The sequence below is a fragment of the Vulpes lagopus genome, chromosome 2 (genome assembly GCF_018345385.1).
Source record: "Vulpes lagopus strain Blue_001 chromosome 2, ASM1834538v1, whole genome shotgun sequence".
Classification (NCBI taxonomy): domain Eukaryota; kingdom Metazoa; phylum Chordata; class Mammalia; order Carnivora; family Canidae; genus Vulpes; species Vulpes lagopus.
In genome coordinates this window covers 167,694,944-167,713,020 of record NC_054825.1, presented here as the reverse complement: position 1 = coordinate 167,713,020, position 18,077 = coordinate 167,694,944, and the positions used below count along the sequence as shown (strand labels likewise).

The 18,077-nt window shown below is 39.9% G+C and overlaps 1 protein-coding gene across 1 annotated transcript in view; it reads left to right on the top strand.

The window, feature by feature from the left end:
• Positions 1-17,197, top strand: part of LOC121478990 (zinc finger protein 226-like) — a 39,229-nt gene extending 22,032 nt beyond the window's left edge. Inside the window, exons 6-10 of the mRNA XM_041734510.1 lie at positions 6,257-6,350; positions 9,517-9,558; positions 11,661-11,787; positions 12,407-12,499; positions 15,004-17,197. Of these exons, the coding sequence (XP_041590444.1) occupies positions 6,257-6,350; positions 9,517-9,558; positions 11,661-11,787; positions 12,407-12,499; positions 15,004-17,186 (2,539 nt within the window). The 3' untranslated portion in view covers positions 17,187-17,197. The remainder of the gene's footprint in view (positions 1-6,256; positions 6,351-9,516; positions 9,559-11,660; positions 11,788-12,406; positions 12,500-15,003) is intronic.
• Positions 17,198-18,077: the final 880 nt, after the last annotated feature.

The window sequence follows — 18,077 nt, the reverse complement described above, 5'->3', positions numbered from 1 at the left end:
TTCAGGCATAAAGAAGAACAAAATATTGCCATATGCAACAACATGGGTGGAACTAGAGATTATTATGCTGAGGAAAATTAGTCAAAGACAAAAACTGTATGATTCTTCTACTCATGTGGAATTTAAGAAAGAAAACAAATGAGCAAAGGGAGAAAAAGGCAAACCAAGAAATAGACTCGTATAAATATAGTGAACAAACTGATTGTTATCAGAGGGGAGGTGGGGGTGGGGATGGGTTACATAGGTGATAGGGATTAAGAAGGAGTGCACTTTGTGATGAGCACTGGGTGATGTATGGAAGTGCTGAATCACTCTTGTACACCTGAAACTAATACACTGTATGTTATCTAACTGGAATTCAAATAAAAGCTTAAAAATCTACACAGCCTTAACATTGACTTGTAAGTGTGCTCACTACCTTTATGTTAAATAAACATGAAAATTGTATCCAGAGGTGGAAACCTGCAAAATAAAATTAATTCAGGGAAGTGAACATTTGTTGAAATGTAGAAAACCACCTGATATTACAGTCCACAACACTGATGTTATTACTCTACTACAATTGCCTCCTCTCCTCTCACAGCCTTTGTTCTCAAGTCGGTTCTTATCTGGGGCCTTGACTGGTTTTCCAACGATTGTATACAGTTTCTATTGAACTGTCTTTTGTAATTTTTTTGACAGTACAGACTGAAAAAATTGTGTGTTTTTTTAAACCTTGCAAGGACTTACCTTCATTTCATACAACTGATTTTTTTTTTAATCTCTCACTGTTAAGGCAGAATTTACTGTAACACTTTGAAAATGTCACAAGTAGTTACTAATAACAGTTGGTGATATCTAACTGCATTTCCATCCCAACTCAAATGTTTGCCTTCTAATTACAGTAGTTATTTCTTTTATCAGAACTTCTCACATAGGCTCTATACCCTATTCCCCACACCCATGAAAGGAATAACCCCAAATTTGTGGGAATTTGATAATTTTATCAAATGTATTTCTAAGGTGAGATTGATATTTTTATGCTTTTCCCTATTGGCAGCACTGAAGCATGGTTCTGGGAAAGGAGTATATGTCAATATAGGTTGTACATCTCTTTGATTTGGAAATCATATAATTGAAAGTTAAGATTCTGAGATTAAAATACCAAAAAAATGAGCACCATATTGATGATATCACTGAGTTTTTTATACATGGGATTAAGTACTTGTCCATATGTAGGAATTTGAAATCTGGTATATTCAGAATTCAAATTCTATATTAACTTGGAAGTCATTAAGATTATGATAGATACGTGTAATGACATGAGAAATACTTAATATGGGCTTTGAAAAATAGATTATAGCCTTCATACCATAATCAAACAAATCTTTGTGAGTGTATGTGTGTGCATGCATGTGTATATGTGTACATGCATAAGATAATGTATAAAGGGATGTTCTTCCATAGTGGTTTTCCTTGGAAAGGAGCATTTTGTGGTCTTTCCCCAGTTTTTATTCCTCTCTCCCCCACCCCTGATACTTTTCCATTTAAATTATGTTCTAGTTTTTCATTAAATATGGAAATTACTGTTACAGAATTTAGGAAAGTACTAAATAATTATCCCTTGCAGTTAAGCCATTAGGAGTGTTCTATATTGTCATATGGCAGGTAAGATCAAAATCAAGGAATGAGCTTTGGAATCCAATTTCAAAAGCAAAACCTTATGGTTGTTATACATAAACAAATAGCTTGTTGAGTTTTAACAATTGTATCTTTGTGATTAACGCTTGCTGGGCTTTAAGTATAAATCCGCAACAATGAGAGGGCAAATCCTGGAGCTAGAAACAAAATGAGTATAAATAAATACATTGTGGCGGCATTAAAAAAAAAAAAAAGATACTTTTTTTTTTTTTTTTAAGGTGTGCATGAGGACGCCTAGGTGGCTCAGTGGTTGAGCATCTGTCTTTGGCTCAGGGCGTGATCCCAGAGTTCCAGGATTGAGTCCCACATCAGGCTCTCCCCGCAGGGAGCTTGCTTCTCCCTCTGCCTATGTGTCTCTGCCTCTCTTTGTGTGTCTCTCATTAATAAATAATTTTTTAAAAACTGTGCGTGAAGAAAGAACATAAAATAATAGCAGGTGACCCTCAAGACGTGGAACTAATAAAGATGAAGAGCAGGTTTGGATGCTATTCCATAGTCAGACACAGTGGTGATTTGGTGATCAATTTGTAGTTGATTAAAGGGGTTTACTCAGCAAATTATACCCAGTTGAGACTGGTCCTCACTGTTGATTTTCTGGACCACACATTTATAGGATGCTAGGTATTTAGTAAGGCCTGTGCTGTCTCAATTTGTGTGGGGGTTCCTAAGGCTATTTCCATGTTCTTTCATTCCCTTTGAGTATTCACAAGACGGGAATACTCACACCTGATTTGTTACACTGAAAGGATAAAAATGAGCAAAGATAGGTAGGATGAAATCTGAAGGAAATCAGGTGTAAGCTTCTAAGAGTCCTCTCCTTATGGAAGCACAATGTACCAAGTTCCTTCAGCACTAAATTGTGATAACACACATAATTGACGCCAGAGAGATGCATCAGAGACTGAATGCCCTAGATTTTTTTTATTGGGAGCTGGTCATGTATGCATTCTCTGCCTGGAATGTACCAAAATTAGAGACTCTCAGAAGGAAAATAGATACTCCGCATAAACCACATTGCACAAAAGTTTAGGCACTGTGACCTACTCTTAGGGAATGTTAGGAATCCTCCAGGACAATTCAAGCACCCAGATACCAATCAAGAGCCAGCCTGGCAAGCAGGTCTCACTAAGGATAGCAGTCTCAGCTTTATGTTAAACTTTTCTCTGCACATGATGTTGGAAACCCAGTGCCTTTACTTTGGTTTGGGTTTTGTTTTGTTCTGTTTTTGCTGTCATAAGATACCATAATAGGTTGTCAGGATATTTATAACAGAAAACTCAATAGATGAAAAAAAAAAAAAAGATATAAACTAGATGGGTGGATAAATCTTCAAAGCATACACCAAATGGAGAAAAACACCAGAATGAATTTTATGACTATCATTTATGTAAATTAAAAACACATGTGCACAAACTGCACACATTTTACACAAAAACACACCCAAAAGGTAAAAAATTAGAATGATTTCTTATGGGGTAGAGAAGGGATTGGAGGATATCATGGGGAAAATGTGAATGAATAAATAAAGTGTTAAATTATGTTGTTATATTTTATCATACTACATTCAAGATTTCAGTTTACTTCTGGTGGGAAGAACTTCTGCATCTGCTGTGTGTGCCATGTTGTATTAAGCCAGGCATGATTCTTGGAGGATGATTTCCTAGAAGAATTTGGAACACAAAAATATAAAAAAGACACAAGAATCCTGTAATTATTATTCAATTGATTTATAGGTTTCAATGTTGCTGGAGCAATTAGTCAAAGCCAAAGTATTCCAAATGTATGGAAAATAATGTGATTTTCCATGAATTCAGTCTCATATTAAAAAAAGAAAAAGTGCATTATTGTAGAACTATTTAATAGTGATAACCAATAAAATAAATGTATGGGCCTTTTTAAATATCTGGATTCAAAAAAGATTAGTCTAAGTAGATATATTTAACACAATTGTAAAATTTTTTTTATCAGGACTTGGGTATAAATTATTAAACAAATATTTTTACTTTTCTTAAATGTGTAATTGTATGATATCTTTAGGCTTTAAAAATCTTATTAGGGGCACCTGGCTGGTTCAGGCAGTGGAGCATGTGACTCTTGATCTCCCAGTTATGAGTTCAAGCCCCACTTTGGGAGTGGAGTTTTCTTCAAAAAATGTTCTTATCAGTAAGAGATAGATACCAATGTATTGTGAAAGTACATCTCTGGAATTTGCTTTTTTTTTTTTTTAAGATTTTATTTATTTATTCATGACAGCCCAAGAAAGAGAGAGGCGGAGACACATGCAGAGGGAGAAGCAGGTGCCACACAAAGAGCCTAATGTGGGACTTGATCTCGGGACTCTGGGATTATGGCATGAGCCGAAGGCAGACACACAACTGCTGAGCCACCCCAGCGTCCCTGGAATTTGCTTTAAAATATTCAAGGCAAACATAAAAATTGAGAATGTGTCGGAGGAAATATGTGATCCTGAGCAGTTCAACCAGTTCAAGAAGAAATGAAAAATAAAGACAAGGTATACAAATTAGAAAAGAAGAAATAAAATTGTCCTTACTTACAATTAACATGATTAAGTGTATAGAAGGTCCAGATGAAGGTGGCATTAATGTTGAAATTTATAGATAAGCTCAACAAGTTCGGTGGATACAAGATTCGCTACAGTTTTTTTTTTTTCTGCTACAGTTTTAAGTAGTTATAATCAGCATTGTCTTCTCATTCCCAATCTCAAAAGGGAGGTTTCCATCATTTCATCAAGTATTAAGTTTCTTATGTAAGTTTATTACATTTTTGTTTTTTCTAGAACCATATTGATTTCATTTAAATTTGCAAGTACATTTTTATAAAGTTGCTCACGATACTGTCATAATATTTAGTGATGTTCCCTTTTATTTCTGATACTGGGTATTTTTCTTTTTTTTTTTTTAATTTTTTTTAAATTTATTTATGATAGTAACAGAGAGAGAGAGAGAGAGAGAGAGAGAGGCAGAGACATAGGCAGAGGGAGAAGCAGGCTCCGTGCACCGGGAGCCTGATGTGGGATTCGATCCCGGGTCTCCAGGATCGCGCCCTGGGCCAAAGGCAAGCGCCAAACCACTGCGCCACCCAGGGATCCCTGGGTATTTTTCTTATATGGTTTTTTTCTTAGTCATTTTCACCATACTTTTATCAATTTTATTGCTTTATCCATAGGGCATTCTTTTGGCCTTTTGTGCGAGGGGAGGATCCACTTAATTGTGTTTATATTTTATTAATCTGCTCTTATTTTCTTCTTTCTGCTTTCTTCAGTTTTTTTATTAAAAGTTTATTAGATTGATGTTTTCTGGATGGGTTTTTAATATCCATTTCAATATATGCATTTAAGGCTCAACACTTACCTCTGTTAAAATCTCCATTTCCAGGGCACTTGGGTGATTCAGTCCTTATTAAGCCTCTGACTCTTGATTTGGGTTTAGGTCAGGATCTCAGGGCGGTGAGACAGAGCTCTGTCAGGGACTTCGGCTCAGCAGGGAGTCGGCTGGAGATTCTTTTCCTCTCCCTCTGTCCCACCCCCGCTCATGCACATTCTAAAATAAATTTTAAAAATTTTTTAAAAAATCTTCAATTCCAACTGAGTTTGAATCTTTCTCTTCATGGTTCTGTCAATTTTCACTTTATAAAGTAGGAACTGTAGTTATTATTTTCTGGTACCTTGAAACTTTTATCATTCTGAAATAGCCCTCTATAATGCCAGGTAACACTTTTTTTTTTGTTTTGTTTTTATTTTTGTTTTTTTCTTCTCTCCTTAAAGTTCTCTTGGCCTAATACTGACATCACAGATTCTACAATTATAGAAATAACTTGAGGCCCTGGATGAGGACTGACATCTTTCTTTGCAAAGGATTTTCACTTGCTTCTGCAAGGATGGGAAGATGACAGCAATTCACTTTCACGCGATTTCAGGGATTGAGGTGATTTAACGTTTGTGTTTTGTTCCTGCCGACAAGGCCCAGTCTCATTTTGCTCTTCTTCCTTTGGTGAAGGTCTTTGGGGTTTACCAGGAAGTCTCTGTGGTAGGCGACAGATTTAAGTTGTTTAGCTCCCCAAGCATATCTAAAGTGCTACTCAGCTTCTCAGCCTTTCGATGAACAGAATCTACACTCTTCTAAGGCCGACGTGCTAGAATGGCAAGACATCTGGCCAGACTTTCTCGGGGATTCCAGGAAGTGAAACCCAGGGGCTTAGAGTAGTCAGGCATTTCCGCAAAAGGGGCACGACTTCAGTTGCCGAAGGATTAAGGAGGGAGGCTGGTGCCATTACCTATCCCCCGCCCCCGAGACAGTCTGCAACCTGAACCTCCAGAGGTCCTTGTAGTCTCACACCCCTCGGCTTCTGGGAGGCTGGGCGGTAAAAGTTTACCCGCCCCCGCGGGATTCTGGGAAGTGTAGTCCTGGAACCCCGAGTAGTCGCGGGTACTTCCATTCAAGACGGCACTGCTCGGGAATTCTGGGAAGTGTAGTCCAGGAGTGCCGGCTGATCGCAGGCACTTCCGCCCCAGGAGGACGCCGTAGCAGCCATCTTTTCCCTGATTATGGTGTCTCAGGCCTGCCATTCAAACTTCGCCTGAAACGCACCTGGGGCCCGCAGCCACGAGACTTTCATTTGGGGAGAAAGAGGAGGAGCGGCTAAAAATCGAGGTTTGTTGGCCGAGGGAGGCGATTTGCGTTCCCTGGGCGGAGCTTCTTAGCGTTAGGGACGAGCCCGGGATGGGGCGGGCTCCCGTTGTCGTCCCCGGGTTTGGGGATCTCCCGGGCTCTCTGTACCCCTGCCCTGGCCTCCCGCCTGCGAGCTAGCGGTCTTCGTACGGCATCGTGTTGGTTGAGTTCCTTGGTCCCTCTGTGTCTTGGTTTGTTTTGTTTAAAAGGCAAGTGAAAGTAGTACCGTTCTAGTAGAGTGTTGGTGAGGAAAGAAGCGAGATGGTACGAGCAAAACCCTTAAAAGTGCCTGGCAGGAGGCTTGTCGCTCCTAATACTACTGCAGTTATTCAAGAAGCGCCCGTTTCTCAGTTAGATTCAGTGAGCCCAGGAAGCTGGATTGTCCTGGACACCTGACTTTTTTTTTTCTTTTTAAGATTTTATTTATTCATTAGAAACAACACACAGAGGGATCTCTGGGTTTAGTGCCGCCTTCGGCCCAGGGCCTGATCCTAGAGACGTGGGACCGAGTCCCACGTCAGGCTCCCTGCATGGAGCCTGCTTCTCTCCCTCTGCCTGTGTCTCTGCCTCTCTCTCTGTGTCACTCATGAATAAATAAATAAAATCTTTTTTAAAAAAAGAAAGAAAGAAAGAAACACACACACACAGAGGCAGAGATACAGACAGACAGGGGAGCAGGCTCTCAGCGGGGAGCCCGATGCAGGTCTCAATCCCAGGACCCCAGGATCACGACCTGAGCCAAAGGCAGACGCTCAGCCACTGAACCACCCAGGTGACCCCTTTTCCTTTTTTTTTTTTTTTTTTTTGTTGTTTTGTTTTCGGATAAGGGGGGGTTGCTTCTAGCTGGTAGTACTGGGGAACGTGATTTACCGAGAATGGAAACACAATCCTGATTTTTCACAACCTCCTTTCCTTCCCCAGCCGACTTCTCAAGAAGCCCCGCACAGCGGGGGAGGCAGCAGAGCCCCATGTCAGTAGGAGTTGGCATTCTTCTGCTGAGATAGTCGCAGAAATGGGAGAATGTGTGGGACACACACTTGGGTAATGATTATAACTGAGCCTGGGGTGCTGAGTTCCGTTCTAAACACTTTACACAAATGAACACATTTCTGTCACAGTGACTCTGTTAAGTGGTACTGCTGGTTTTTTTGTTTTTGTTTTTTAAGGTTTATTTTATTTATTTTAAAGAGAGAGCAGGAGCCGGGGAGGGGCAGGAGCAGAGGAAGAATCTCAAGCAGACTCCCCGCTGAGTGCAGAGCCTTAGTCAGGTCTGGATCCCATGACCCAAATGGAAACCAAGAGTCTGATGCTTAACTGACTGAGCCACCCTGGCACCCCAGCAGTGAGGGTTTATCCTGGTTTGCATGCTGTCGAGAAGCAGAAGCAAGATGATTTCTGAATATTGTAATAAATTTTATCTAGCAGGTGGGAGAAACAAAATGAGACTTCAGTTGTCACTTATTAATAAAGTAGTCACTCATGTTGGGGGGAGTAATTCTTTTTTTTTTTTTTTTTAATTATTATCATAAATGTCTCTGTCCCTGTGTTATAGAGTGTCTTGTCCTTTTCTTGTTCATCACAATCGCTGAGTGGCCCTGTCATATTCTCACTGATCAGTGGGAAACACTAATTTCTAGCGGTTGCTGCTACTAGCTTCCAGAGCCATTTTTTGGGTCTCTTTCACAGCCTTATCGTTTGTTTTTATTTTTGTGCTGAACCATTTGAGGGCAAGCTAGAGACTGATCCAAATGGAATTGATGACATTGACAACACGCTCTTACCTAATACACAGTTCATATTCAGTTTTTCCAGTTTCCCCCATTGAGAGCAGTTTTCTCTTTCTAGTTCAGGGTTCAGTCCTGTGATAGGCATCAAATTTAGTTTTTATTTCATTATTCTCCTTTAATCTAGAATCATCCGGGGGCCCTTTGCTGGCTTAGTTGGTAGAGCATGCAACTCTTGATCTTCAGATCTTGAGTTTGAGCTCCCATTGGATGTAAAGATTACTTCAAACCAAACAAAAGAATAGAATGATTTCTCAGACTTTATTTACTTAGCTTATGGTATTCATGAAGAATATTGGCAAATTATTTTGTAGAATGCCTCTCTTTTTTTGGTTTATCTGACATTTGTTCATGATAGGTTTAGGCTGTGCATTAGAAGCAGGGATGACACAGAAGTAAGGGGTAAGGGCGATCTTCTCATTGCAGGGGAAGCACGTGTCAGTTTGTGGGATTGTCCCAATTGCTGGTTTCAACTTTGTTTTCTTGGGTAAGGTCCCTATTTTTCCTTTTGCAGTTAATATTTTGAGACTATGTAACTATCTTATTTCTTCCCAAACTTTCACGGTACTTTTAGCACCATTGATGATTTTCTAACCCTTTAGAAATGTTTTTTGGTTTGCCTTCTTGTCTCATCTGTTTATTTCTTATACATTCCTTTATTTATAATAGTATATTTACAGCTCAGATGCCTGTCTTTTTTATTTAAATTAGGTATGGATTGTCAACCTATATTTTTGCTGTTGCAGAATCTTGGGTTTTATTAGTTTTTTTTTTTTTTTTTAAGATTCTGTAGAGGTAATTTCAAACGATAGAATGTGATTCTGCGGAGTATATTACTGCAGTTGCAAAGAAATAAACTGTGATAGGTAGTGCTCTGAGAGCTTTTCTACCTTACAGTGGTAGCGGTCCCATGAGATTGTTACAGTTATTCCAGTTATTCTCCCCCACTTGCAAATGACAGAACTGAGGCAGAGCGGTGTTAGTCATCTGCCCAAGATGACACTGCTAGTGAATAGCCTAGTCAGGATTTCACCCCACATGTGTTGATTCCAAAGCCCACTCTTAGGGATGTTGTCTCAGTTTATATACCCTACCCAAAATAAAAATTACTACCGCAGAAGCTACAGGTGCAATGGCATAGGGCTGTTTATGTGGTCAGGCACATTGTTTCTTGAGCTACTACTAAAAGGGATCAGGGGATATCTGGTATACCTGCTACATTCTGCTGATGGGGCCACATTCACCTGTACCATCCCAAGGAATGGGTACCTTTCCTAATTCACAAGGAGCCATCCTATAGGTTAATGATGTCCTTGACCAGTTTCCATTGACTTCTTTCTCCTTTCCCCAGTCTGTCTCTCTAGGATTCTGTTTCCCTGGAAGGAAAGAATATGAGCATGTTCAAGGTGAGTAGGGTTTGCCTTTCATGCTATTATTAAAAATGTCATTTTAGTCCTCAGAGCCTGGACACAAGTTCTTCTCTTTCACAGAGAGGGCATCTGAGGACATGAAGAGTGCCAGGTGCTTTTATTCTTTATGCCTTTTAAGTTTAATTGGCTTTGGTTTTAGTTTTTATGTCATCATTTTTTAATCTCACAAGTGAAAGTAGAAAAGTTAATAGAAATGAAAACATCATGTACTTTATTACTTTCCCCGCTTCCAAATTAGATGCTTTGATATTTTCATAATCCCTTCATCACATTTATTCATAGTTATGTGTTTGTATTCATAACATAAATACAGCTTTATTTTTCCTAAAGTTTCTCTTTTAAAAATCTTCCATACATTTATTTTGTTTTAATTTTTAAAATGGAAACGTAGTTGATTTAGTTTCAGGTGTACTGCATAGTGATTTGTCAGATGCATTGCAAATGCTCACCATGATAAGTGTCTTACAGTCTGTCACAGCATGAAGTTATTGTAATATTATTGATTATATTTCTTTGCTGTACTTTTCATCCCTGTGACTTATTTTCAACCCTGTGACTTATTTTATAACTGGGAGTTTGTACTTTTTTTCCCTTTCACCTACTTTGTCAATCCCCCGACCCCATAACATACAACTTAAATTTTTTTTTCATTTAATACTATGCAGCACTTTTTAAAAAGATTTTATTTATTTGCTTTTTATTACATAATCTCTGCACCCAGCATGTGCTCAAACTTACTACTCCCAAGATCAAGAGTCACATGTTTAACTCACTGAGCAGGTCAGGCGCTCCATTCTGATATAACAGTTTTCATCACTGTGCCATATTCTTTTCAAATTTATATACCTATTTTTTTTAACTATTCTCATAGACATTTATTTAGTTTCGGATTTTTACTGTGTTAGGAACACTACAGTGATAGTTTTCCTGATTTAACTTATTTCTTAAAAAACAGTTCTGAAAATTACTGCCCTTTATTGTTCTTAATGTACCAGGTATTCACAATTGAAGAGGCAGGTTGTATATCTGGTGCATTGGATGTTTTTTAGTAGGATATTTAAATATGGCACAGTCTATCAAGATGAGGCTTCAGCTTCACAAGAAAAGATATTGTTAGGAGTTTCCTAATTATATGAGCTAGATTCTGTCTCTCCCATGCCTGAGTCACAAACCCTATGTGTATTTTATTTACTGGTTCTTTTTTCTTAGTGTTTTTTTGTTTTTTTTTTTTTTAAGTAATATGTAACCTTAGTTTAAAAAATTCCAGTGGTACTAAAGGACTTGTCACTCACTGCATTGAAGCTTCAGAGGAATTTTATGAAGAGGTGCTTGGTTTTATCTTCATTTGAAATATAAAGACAAGGGGTTGTGAAAAAGACATCTGCTTAAATTGACACAGAACACCAGAGATCGGGAGGCAGAGTATGGTATTTAAGTGAAGACAGATACAGGAAGAGGGATAATTTTTCATTCAGGGACCTGGCATGCCCTTTTGGTTTGTTTCCACACAGAACGCTCCTCCTCACCTGGTTTCCACCTTAGGGGAAGGCAGATGCTGTCAAACAATGCTGGGACTAAACTGTTAAATGTTTCTGGAGTAATTGGCAATGTTATTACAAGTAAAACCTTTTTAGTTTAGGATGCAGCTATTAGAATTCTAGGGAGTTTGCTTATTACTGTGCTTACTGAGAGGGCGAGGTAAATAGAGCTTTCTTTTCCATAGCAGCACTTTTTTTTAAAGATGTTATTTATTTATTCATGAGTGACATAGAGAGGCAGAGACAGAGGCAGAGGGAGAAGCAGGCTCCCCCTGGGGAACCTGATGTGGGACTCAATCCCAGGACTCTAGGATCAGGACCTAAGCCAAAGGCAAATGCTCAACCACTGAGCCAGCCAGGTGCCCCTCCATAGCAGCACTTTTGATGAGGCTGAGGAAAATCGGGGTGTGGCATCGGCAGGAGAGAAGGGCTGGGAAATCTACAGATCGCTCAGGGGCCAGAGCACCTTCCCACCCATCTTTCCCACCTCTCACAGTAGACATTGGTGCATAAGATTGAGGTTATATGTGTTTGTTGTAGGAGGCGGTGACGTTCAACGATGTGGCTGTGGCCTTCACAGAGGAGGAGCTGGGACTGCTGGACTCTGCACAGAGAAAGCTGTACCAGGATGTCATGTTAGAAAACTTCAGGAACCTGGTCTCTGTGGGTGAGGACAGCCTTCCTCTGGAGGATCTTTGTGAGCTTGGGGTTTAAGGCTTTGGGGCTCCTGAAATGGATCCCTGAGTTTGGGGATTGGACTTTTGCAATCCTATAAGATACAGGATATTTCTGGTCTTTCTGAACAGGCTTTTTCAGGTGTTTTTCATTTGGGTTCTGTAAAAGACTATATAAATGGATAGTATACTGCTATACCTTGTCTATTCGATTTTAGATTTCATTACTATTGCATTAGTGAATTATAAAACTGATGTATTGAGTTTTCTGAGCAATTTTGAATGAAATAAGGGTAAAGAATATCAGAGCTTCTTAGGACACATTGTAGCAAAAACTGGCTGATTGCACGAGTGTGTGAGAGCCAGTGGGAGGAGATTTAGGGAAAACAGACGTGGACTAGAAATAGGTCATTCAGACTTTGTTTTGATAATACATATCTCTCTGTATGTAGTTGGGTGATGAAGTAAATGCTATTTCTTCAGTAGGTCGTGATTAAAAAAAAGTTTGAAAAACATTCTTCTGTTAGCTTGAATGTGCAGTTGGAACTCCAGTCTCTGGTAAATTTTAGTTCTAGCATGTTCATTTTAACTCCTGACTTTCCATGTTCTCAGGACATCAACCCTTCAAACGAGATAAATGGCAAATAGAAAGAGAAGAGAAGCTTTGGCTGGTGAAGACAACAACCCAGATAGAGAGAAATGTGGGTAAGAACCAAGCAACTGTGAGTTGTCACAGTTACCTGTCCCATTTGTTCAGTTTCTCGCCACCTGTGTGCTGTCACTTATGTCCCAGGTTGCCAGACCTCTCTCCTGGATTGTTGCAACAGTCTTTGCTGCTCCCACCCTTCTCCTACAGGCTCTTCTTTATGTAACATTATGTTAATCTTCTGTTCAAAAGTCTCTCATGACTTCTTTTACTTACAGTAAAAACCACTTAAAGCAGCTACTAGATAGTCCTCTGTGGTCTGCTGTTCATCCCCCACTGCCTGTCAGTACATCTGTCCTCCCCTTGCTACATCTTTTCTGCTTACGTTGTCCTTCCTGCCGTTTCTCAGACCTTAAAGGAAGCTTCTGCCTCAGAGCCTTTCACCTGTTCTCTCTGCCTGGAATACTCTTGCCTTTAACCTTCCAGGCCCCTTCTTTACTTCTTTCAGGTCACTTAGTTCTACTCTCATGAGGGATCTGACCACCCTGTTGAAAATGCTGTTCTCTTGCCTTTCTGTGCCCTGCCTTATTTTGTGTCAAAGCACTGATCTTCACCTCAAACATATTTTTGTTCATTTGTTTATTATCTTACTCCCCTCACTGGAGTGTAATCTTCATGAATGGGGGAGTTTTGTCTGTTTTGTTTCTTGTTCACTGTCCTCAGTGCTTAGAATAGTCCTGGTATATTCATGGCAGGGGCTCTGTAAATATTCGTTGAGTAAATATGAATGAGTTTATGTGTAGGAAAACCTACTCTCCACAGAAATAACTAATAGATAGTGAACAGATCCATGTGAATAAAGGATATTGCAAAATATTTTTTGTCTTTAAATGAATTTCTAACCTAATTCTGGTTTCTCAGATGCCTGTGGGGTGTGTGTGTGTGTGTGTTCGCCTTTCTGTACAAGTTGGTCTATACAGAGAGAGGCAGAGACACAGGCAGAAGGAGAAGCAGGCTCCATGCAGGGAGCCCGACGTGAGACTCGATCCCGGGACTCCAGGATTGCGCCCTGGGCCAAAGGCAGGCACCAAACCTCTGAGCCACCCAGGGATCCCCTGGCATTGTTTTTATAACCAAACTGAACACCATTCTTTCCCTGTGGTTTTCCATTAGTAGCAGAGCATACTCATTTGGGGAGGAAATTTTTTTTGATTGAAGATTCTTCTGTCCCCTTTTATTAGGCAGCTCCCTCAGAGAAGGGAAGAAATTCAGTTTCCACCTCTGTCAGGGAATGAAAAGGTCTCAGAAAATAGCCAGCTTGTGAGTTAGCATTTCCCTTAAAAGATTTGCCCACCTGCATCCCATTTGCTTCTTACAAAATCCACATGTATAATTTACATTGTTACTTCAGGCATTGTGTTTGTGTATAGATTCAAATATATGACTTTTGAAGGCATTTCGTATAATGACAGCTTTACTGCTTGTAATGATTCACTAATCATTAGTTTCTAGTCTGTTTCTTCTAAATATTATAAGTTATGGAATTTATTTCCCAGCTCACTAATAAACTGCATTCTTCACTTTGTTTTTGTTTTTTTTTAATTTTTTAATTTTTATTTATTTATGATAGTCACACACAGAGAGAGAGAGAGAGAGAGGCAGAGACACAGGCAGAGGGAGAAGCAGGCTCTATGCACCGGGAGCCCGACGTGGGATTCGATCCGGGGTCTCCAGGATCGTGCCCTGGGCCAAAGGCAGGTGCCAAACCGCTGCGCCACCCAGGGATCCCTGCATTCTTCACTTTGAAAGTCATTCTTGTTGAAGGCCTGTATATCTATATCCCAAAATTTTCCACACTATTTTCAAAGAGACAGCATTCTTCCCTGGCCTCTAAATTTGACTCCTATTGGGGGGTTGAGGATATTCAGACCTTACAAAACCCTCAGAAGGATCTAGTACACAGGTCTTCATGCTTTTATTTCTTTAGCACCCTTAATTTTCTCATCAATACCCCCTTGGTGTACTGCTGCCTCTGATGCAACCTTTTGGCTTCTTTAGCAAACTGTATATTCTCTCATCCTTGTCCTGGTTCATATACCTTACTTGCAAACACTTTTGCTACTCTGATTTGTTTATACTTAAACTGGGATTTAGAATTCTAGATATTCTCAGACATCACACTGGGTTTCGTCTATGCATGTACTTTTTGAGCACCTACTAACTGCTAGGCACTGTTAAAAGCTGTCAACACTGCAAAATTCTTGTCCTTACTGATTTTGTACTGTGGTAGGAAAGACATGATTTTTGAAAAATGACTAAAATGGTATGTCAGATGGCACTAATTTTGTTTCAGATGGATTTCATTAATGCTCTGTGGTTGGGAGTTTAATCGACTACCTCTTGCTTTCTATCAGTATTTAAGCCAGAGTATTTCACATGTGGTGGAAAAGAAGCTGAATCATCCTGAGGTTCATTAAATTCTCATACTGTGTCCTAAGTGTGAAATCTTGACTCTTTGAACAAAGTTTTTGGTTGTCCACATCTCTGAATTCTGTCCCTATAGGAGGAAACAATCAGGATGAGCTGAGGAATTTTCAAGACAAAGGACCACATGAAGAGCTGTCCTGCTGGCAAATCTGGCAACACATTACAAATGACCTAACCAGATGTCAAAACTCCACGATAAATAGTTCTGAGTTTCACAAACAAGGTGATTCCCCCTGCCAGCTTGGGGCAGAGCTCTCTATTCAGATTTCTGAAGAGGAGAACGGTGTGCTAAATTGTAAAGTGGATGGTCCTAATCGTACTGAAAACTCAGACTTTGCAATTTTGAGAGTCCAGGACTCATGGAGGAAAACTTTGACTGAATCACAGAGTTACCGGAATAGATATCAGCAGATTTCCATGAAAAATAAGCTGTGTCGGTGTAAACAGAATGTTGATGTTGTCAGTTGGATTTCACATCACCTTGATCATGGGATACACAGAAGTGACAAATCTTACAGCCATGATGATTGTGAGAAAGGCAGCATGAAGGTTTCAACATTAGACCAGGGGAGTATGATCTACATGAGACAAAAACCTTACCAGTGTAATGAATGTGAAAAAACCTTCAGTGATCTTTCCACCTTTGATCTTCATCAGCAGTTACACTCAAAAGCAAAGTCCCATATGTGTAGTGAGTGTGGAAAAGGCTTCCGTTATAGCTCAGTTCTTCGTATTCATCAGAGAATTCACATGGGAGAGAAAGGCCATAAGTGTGGTGAGTGTGGTGAGGAATTCAGTCAGAGCTCACTTCTGCAAACCCATCAGAAAGTCCACACTGTAGAGAAGCCTTTCAAATGTGAGGAGTGTGGGAAAGGCTTTGGTCGTAGATCAGCACTTACTGTTCATTGCAAAGTCCACACAGGAGAGAAACCTTATAATTGTGAGGAATGTGGGAGGGCCTTCAGTCAAGCCTCTCATCTTCAGGACCATCAGAGGGTCCACACTGGGGAGAAACCATTCAGATGTGATGCATGTGGTAAAAGCTTCAGTCGGAATTCACATCTTCAGTCCCACCAGAGAGTCCATACGGGAGAGAAACCATATAAATGTGAGGAATGTGGGAAGGGCTTCATTTGTAGCTCAAATCTATACATTCACCAGAGGGTCCACACAGGAGAAAAACCGTACAAATGTGAGGAGTGTGGTAAAGGCTTTAGTCGACCTTCAAGTCTTCAGGCCCATCAGGGTGTTCATACTGGAGAGAAATCCTACATATGTAATGTGTGTGGTAAAGGCTTTACTCTGAGTTCAAATCTTCAGGCACATCAGAGAGTCCACACAGGAGAGAAACCATACAAATGTGATGAGTGCGGGAAGAGCTTCAGGAGGAACTCCCATTATCAAGTTCATCTAGTAGTACACACAGGGGAGAAACCCTATAAATGTGAGGTATGTGGAAAGGGCTTTAGTCAGAGTTCATATCTTCAAATCCATCTGAAGGCGCACAGCATAGAGAAACCTTACAAGTGTGAGGAGTGTGGTCAGGGCTTCAATCAGAGTTCCCGACTTCAGATTCACCAGCTGATCCACACTGGTGAGAAGCCATACAAATGTGAAGAGTGTGGAAAGGGATTCAGTCGTCGAGCAGATCTCAAAATTCATTGCAGAATCCACACAGGAGAGAAACCATATAATTGTGAGGAGTGTGGGAAAGTATTCAGGCAGGCCTCAAATCTTCTGGCCCATCAGAGAGTCCACAGTGGAGAGAAACCATTCAAATGTGAAGAGTGTGGGAAGAGCTTTGGTCGCAGTTCACACCTTCAAGCCCATCAAAAAGTCCACACGGGAGAAAAGCCGTACAAATGTGAGGAGTGCGGGAAGGGCTTCAAGTGGAGCTTGAATCTTGACATGCATCAGAGGGTCCACACAGGAGAGAAACCCTACAAGTGTGGGGAGTGTGGTAAGCACTTCAGTCAGGCCTCGAGTCTTCAGCTTCATCAGAGCGTCCACACTGGAGAGAAACCATACAAGTGTGACGTGTGTGGGAAGGTCTTCAGTCGCTCTTCACAGCTACAGTCTCATCAGAGAGTTCACACAGGAGAGAAACCTTACAAGTGTGAGACATGTGGTAAGAGCTTCAGCTGGCGATCAAATCTTACCATTCATCACAGAATCCATGCTGGTGATAAATCCTATAAAAGTAACAGGAGTGGTAAGAACATCATAGAGTCCACACAGGAAAATAGTTCTATAAAATGATTTTTTAAAAAGAAAACTCAAGTGTCATGTGAATTCTTCCAATCATGAAGTTCAAAAGGAAAAATCTTTTGTTTCACAAAAGTCAGTGTTTGAGCCACAGGTTAACATATCCCAATAGGAGGCCACACAGCAGAGAATACTTGTAAGTGGCATAGTAAGGTACAGTTTGAACTTTGACCTTTATTAAATACTACTCAGGGGAGAGGCTTTGGAAAGTATGAGTTTTATCAGGCCTTATATAAAAATATAATGGACGTACTAGAATGCCCATTAGAATGTAAGCTCCATAAATGCAGAGACTTGTTCTGAACCTACATAGTCTTAACATTGCCAGGTACTTGGGAGGTGCTCAATATTTGTTAATAAATAAGGAAAATGTAGACTTGAAAATAGTGTTGAGATCACCTCTGGAATTTCATAAAAATTTGTATTCAGAACTGGTAACCTAAATGTGGCCTTAGTAAAGTTAATTCAGGGAGACACTTGAAATGTAAGAAAACTACTCAGTATTGCAATCTGTCATAGTAATCTAGCATTACTTTGTTGTGATGAGCTCCTGTCTTCCCCAGCTTCTCATCAAGTTGGGTCTTATCATCTTGGACTTTGAACTTAAACTGCATACAATCAGTGGAACACCAGATAGTTATCTTTTTGTGACAGCATAGATTGAAAAATTGATTGCTAATCCTACAATAAGCCATTACACTATTGATCTTTATTCTCAAGAATGTCAAGGCAGGAGTTTAAGTGTCAAAGTTATACTAATGACAAACATTTCTTAGTAAATGGTGAATTGATCATTGGTTGATCATTGATCATTCTCCACCTTTCCATCCAGATTTTGATGTGATTGCTTTTTAAGTAAGGATTTTAGCATTACTTTCATAAAAA